At 44.1% G+C, this 5,000-nt stretch overlaps 1 protein-coding gene and 1 long non-coding RNA gene across 11 annotated transcripts in view; one reads left to right on the forward strand and one right to left on the reverse strand.

Annotated features, from left to right (window-relative positions):
- Nucleotides 1-5,000, forward strand: part of LOC143019566 (uncharacterized) — a 467,386-nt gene that overhangs the window by 418,648 nt on the left and 43,738 nt on the right. The gene's annotated exons all lie outside the window — the stretch shown is intronic.
- Nucleotides 1-5,000, reverse strand: part of LOC143019565 (uncharacterized) — a 679,507-nt gene that overhangs the window by 11,376 nt on the left and 663,131 nt on the right. For all 10 annotated transcript variants that reach the window (XM_076175319.1, XM_076175322.1, XM_076175316.1 and 7 more), the window contains one exon: nt 4,144-4,179. In XM_076175319.1, the coding sequence (XP_076031434.1) occupies nt 4,144-4,179 (36 nt within the window). The remainder of the gene's footprint in view (nt 1-4,143; nt 4,180-5,000) is intronic.

A 5,000-nucleotide genomic window follows, 5' to 3' on the forward strand; every position in this document is an offset into this window, starting at 1 on the left:
TTCTTTATTTTCTTATACAAATGTGGGCCGCGAATGTATGTATTCAGACGCATATATATGCATAAAGCCGACACTGGGTTTGTGAATATGATGAGGGAGCGGGTGTGTATACAGCGTGTGGTCATGCAATCTGTATACATAGGCCAGGCTAGCGTCTACCATACATACATAATAGAGGTTCCAGATACGCGCGTCTGTGTGTGTGTGTGTGTGTGTGTGTGTGTGTGTGTGTGTGTGTGTGTGTGTGTGTGTGTGTGTGTGTGTGTGTGTGTGTGTGTGTGTGTGTGTGTGTGTCTCTCTCTCTCTCTCTCTCTCTCTCTCTCTCTCTCTCTCTCTCTCTCTCTCTCTCTCTCTCTCTCTCTCTCTCTCGCAGGTCAGAACAGGTTAGTAGTTGTGACGTCTGGAAAGGGACCCAAAGTCAAGAAAAGGATATATTAAGAAAGAATTCCCTTTTTGCGAGGTCAACCTTACAGTGTTCTTACATTCTGCCCAGTGACCTTGAAGTGGAGACGCCAAGATGACTTCGACCATCAATCACCTAAACACAAATACAACTCCCAATACGAACACTTTGGTGTCAAGAAGTCTGGAAAGGAGGGGAAGGATACAAAAGGGGGGAGGGGGGATACAAAAGGGGGGGAAGGAGGGGGGAAGGAGGGGGGAAGGAGGGGGGCGTAAAAGGGGTGATATGCGAAAATGATTCTTGGGTGGGTGGAACTGAGGAGAGCTATTCCCCCCGCGGGGAAAGAGGGGAGGGCCGGGAGGATTAATTCTTATCCCCCCTCCCTCCCTCTCTTCACTCCCACTCCCTTCTTTCCCTCCGGGAAGGGAACAAGGGGAAATGAGGGTAAAGGGAGGGGAGAGGAAGGTGGGGAGAGGCTGATGTACTGTTACATCACATAGATCACTTTAGTATGTTGATAAACATGTACTCGTAACTACAAGGGCTTCCATCAAGAGGAAACTAGGACCCCTGGCCAATGTGGTGTCTCGGCCGTTGAGAAACCTGTTTCAGTCAGGGGCCTCTGCCTCAGCTGAACAGAATCCTCTGGGGTTCGGCGAAGTTGAAGATGTTACACAACCAATGGGGGAAAAAACGACGTCGGAGGGGGGTGGAGGGGTGTGGGTAGGGGTTTACACATGGGAAAGGATTTGTCAGACTGCGCTGAGTAGGACCTCAAAATATTATGACTTTAGCCAAATTCAGGAATCCGCTGGAAAGCCAAGACGAACGGAGGACGCCGAAGGCGAGTGAGGCGAGAGGGAAAGGAAGGGAAACGAAGGAAAACGAAGGGAAGGGAGGGTCAAGGCAGCGATGTGAAGGGAAGGGGAGCGAAGGAAAGGGAGGATAAGCGAAGTAATACGAAATAAAGGGAAGCGGAGGGAAATGAAGGGAAACGAAGGGAAGGGAGGGTCAAGGCAGCGATGTGAAGGGAAGGGGAGCGAAGGAAAGGGAGGATAAGCGAAGTAATACGAAATAAAGGGAAGCGGAGGGAAAGGAAAGCGAAGGGAAGAAAAGGAAAGAGGAGCGAAGCAAAAGGGAAAGAAAAATAATAAAATTGCGAACACGTGAGAAAGAAAAAGAAAGGAAGAGGAGACGAAGAGGGGAGGACAGGAAGCGTGAGGAAGTGGGAGGGGAAGAATAAAAGAAGAGAAGAATAAAGACAGTAACTTCGGGGAACAAACGTGTAGGGAAGGGGAAAGAAAATATAAAGCCAAAAAAAGAAACTGAGAATTGAAGAATAGGAGGATGAGAACAGGGACCTGGGCTGGGAGAGGGGAGGAGAGGAGGAGGAAGGAAGGAAGGAAGGGAAAAGGGTAATTGCTTGGTCCAATTCCGTTGGAGAAGAAGGTCCTGAGCTAATCAGTATTCTCTCTCTATCTCTCTCTCTGTCTCTCTCTCTCTCTCTCTCTCACACACACACACACACACACACACACACATACACACACGTCACAACCATCGTCAAGCCATCGAAATATCGTCCTCATTTCCACTATCCTACATGAACATTAGTGTTTGTCTATCAACAGACTCGATCTCTTCCGTTTGTGTGTGTTTGGTCTGTATGTGGGGTGAGTGCGTGGGAGAGAGAGAGAAAGAGAGAGAGAGGGAGAGAGAGGAAAGAGAAAGACAATTGTAAACAAAGCGAACAAGAAAGAGACAGAATGTGTATTGTTGATACAAATAGGTTACAACAAAGGCCCCAGTACCGATCCCTGTGGCACGCCACTTGTGTCTATTACCCATCTCCACGCATTGCCCTTTATCCTCCATCATCGTCTTGAAGGCTGATCCACCGCCTTCTCTAGAGTGACCACAAGACTCACTTTCGAGGTTAACCTTCCATGGGATACCTATAAGAACTCTTTCTCTGGGCTAAAAAGATTTTTTTTTTTTTTTTTTGGTGACATGTTTCCGGTTCTTCTCGTGAGGGAACTCTGGTAAATTCTAAAGGATACAAGACCCGTACCTACGTAATCCATGCCGAGAGTCTAAAAATCTATGAAGGGACTTCAGATACTTCACCATGGTTTGTGTGACCACACCCTCTCATATTTTGACTCCAATGGACATCAAGCTTTGATAATTACACACATACTGCCGGTCTCCTTTCTTGAAGACTGGGGCCACATGAGGCAGCCAACCATCCTCGGAAAGGATATCAAATTCAAACAATTTGTTGGACATTGAGGAGGCTACAAGTTCTAGAAACTTCGCATAGAACCCGTGATAGGATACTGTCTGGACTGGCTGGCCCAATATAAGGGTTATCACACCGAGTTATTTTTCCCCAACCTCCAATTAATCGGCGATACTGCCCACCTCCATAACTTTTTCCGCAGTAAAATAACTATGGCATTTTTTTTTCTCGACAAAAAATATAGAATGTCATTTGATATTATGCTGGAGGAAAAGTGTTTTCCTCCAGCAAATCAGATTCCTTCCGACAGTCGGAGGAAAAGTAACCCAAATGTGATAACACCTTAACACAGACCTTTTCTGGTGATGATGATATGGTTTAACGTCACACACTCCCCCTATCGGGAGGCCAGGACGGTACCCCTTACAGAGGGCTTTGTAGCGTGGAATTTAATGAACCATGCCCTTGGTTCAACTTCGCCGGTGGCAGGATTCGAACCGCCCTCACCTCGACCTTCGCCGCAAGTAACGACGCCCTAACTCGCTCAGCCAGTGAGCCTCCTAAACAGACCTTTTCTACTGTGCAATAAACATTTCACAATACCATATCCTTGTGACACACATATGGTTGTCAAGGAGTCATTATCAGTCAATCAGCAATGGACACATGTTTCAGTGAGTGTATGAACAGAAGTACTGATCTATAGGTCAACAAATGGCGTAACGCACAGAAATCACAGCTTAAAAAAAAATCAACTTATCTTCTAATTTTACTTACGTTAATAATGAGGCTACATTTGACTCTGCATGACTTGTTATTATTTTTGTAAAGTCGAAAGTCAAGTTGTCAAAGGAAGATCAATGAGACTCGTGAGACAAGCGGCTTACTTTGAAAATGATTAGCAAACTTCGCAGATTTCCTTCTGGCTAAACGCAGACGATTTTATGCAAATGGGTTGCAGATCCGGGATAAAGAATACCGACATTCAGTTCCGAATCTGTCTTCAGGTGAATAAAACCAACTGGAGCCAGAATAATACAATCTTACGAAGTAGGGTATATGTCAATTAGAGGCAAACCAAATATGGAAAAAGATAGGTCTTGTCTAGAATCTTGGGTCTCTATGAAACTAAAGAATTCCTCCAGACGTAAGACAAATGACATTGTTTCTGAAGAGTCTGTGGAGATTCATTGTAACGGTTTTATTGCTTCGACGTTGCGACCTACGGGTTCATCGTCAGGGAGCTGAAGATGACGTCATTGGTCGAAACGTCAAAGCACTAGCATTCCAACACGTCTCCACCCACTCTTCTTTTTCCTACATCCTCATACATTACACTGTATTAAAAAAACAATAACCAAGACAGATTGACAACTTGAAATTCATTACAATGCACAACAAAAGCACTAAACTGATTTTCTTCCTTTCTCGGCTTTTGTTTTCAAATTACCTACATCCTCCTTTAGAATATCAACCGAAAACTCGAATTTATACTAACCTTTGATGTTTTGGGAGGGTGTGGATGTTTGTTTTCCTGTAATATGGAGAATGAAAACATTGATCAAACTACACACTAATATCGTGCATTGATTGGATATTTGTGTAAATACAAAGAAAAAATGAGCGCAGTTGCGCCACTATGTCTGTCGATGTATATTTACTCTACGTGTACGTGTGTGTGTGTGTGTGTGTGTGTGTGTGTGTGTGTGTGTGTGTGTGTGTGTGTGTGTGTGTGTGTGTGTGTGTGTGTGTGTGTGTGTGTGTGTGTGTGTGTGTGTGTGTGTGTGTGTGTGTGTGTGTGTGTGTGTGTGTGTGTGTGTGTGTGTGTGTCCAGGTATGAAGTTACATAGGGAAATATAGCAATATTTTGCAGTGGGGTGACGGGGGATAATATTGCAACAGTTTTGTACATTGGTGCAATTGTGTAAAATATCAAATAAGAATAAAAAAAAAGTGCAGATTTACGGAAACATGCTACCGAGGGGAATAAAGTATTCCTTAACCACGAAGATTATACTATAAAGTAACTTCGAAAAGTAGACCATTTCCTAGGCGCAATTAAGGTAAAAAATTGAATAGCCACATAATCAACACTGTGTTTGTGTGTGTGTGTGTGTGTGTGTGTGTGTGTGTGTGTGTGTGTGTGTGTGTGTGTGTGTGTGTGTGTGTGTGCGTGTGTGTGTGTATGTGTGTGTGTGCGCGCGCGCGTTTGTTTATTTGTTTTTGTTTGGTGTAGTACAAGCTGAGGAAATTTTTTTGTATTGCATACACTACCTTCCTACCATCAAGCGATACATTTTATTTAATGATTATGTATTCACTTATCTATTTATTCATTTATTAATTTATTTGTCC

This window comes from Oratosquilla oratoria, chromosome 37 (genome assembly GCF_046742065.1).
Source record: "Oratosquilla oratoria isolate Oo_2021 chromosome 37, ASM4674206v1, whole genome shotgun sequence".
In the NCBI taxonomy this organism is placed as follows: Eukaryota; Metazoa; Arthropoda; class Malacostraca; order Stomatopoda; family Squillidae; genus Oratosquilla; species Oratosquilla oratoria.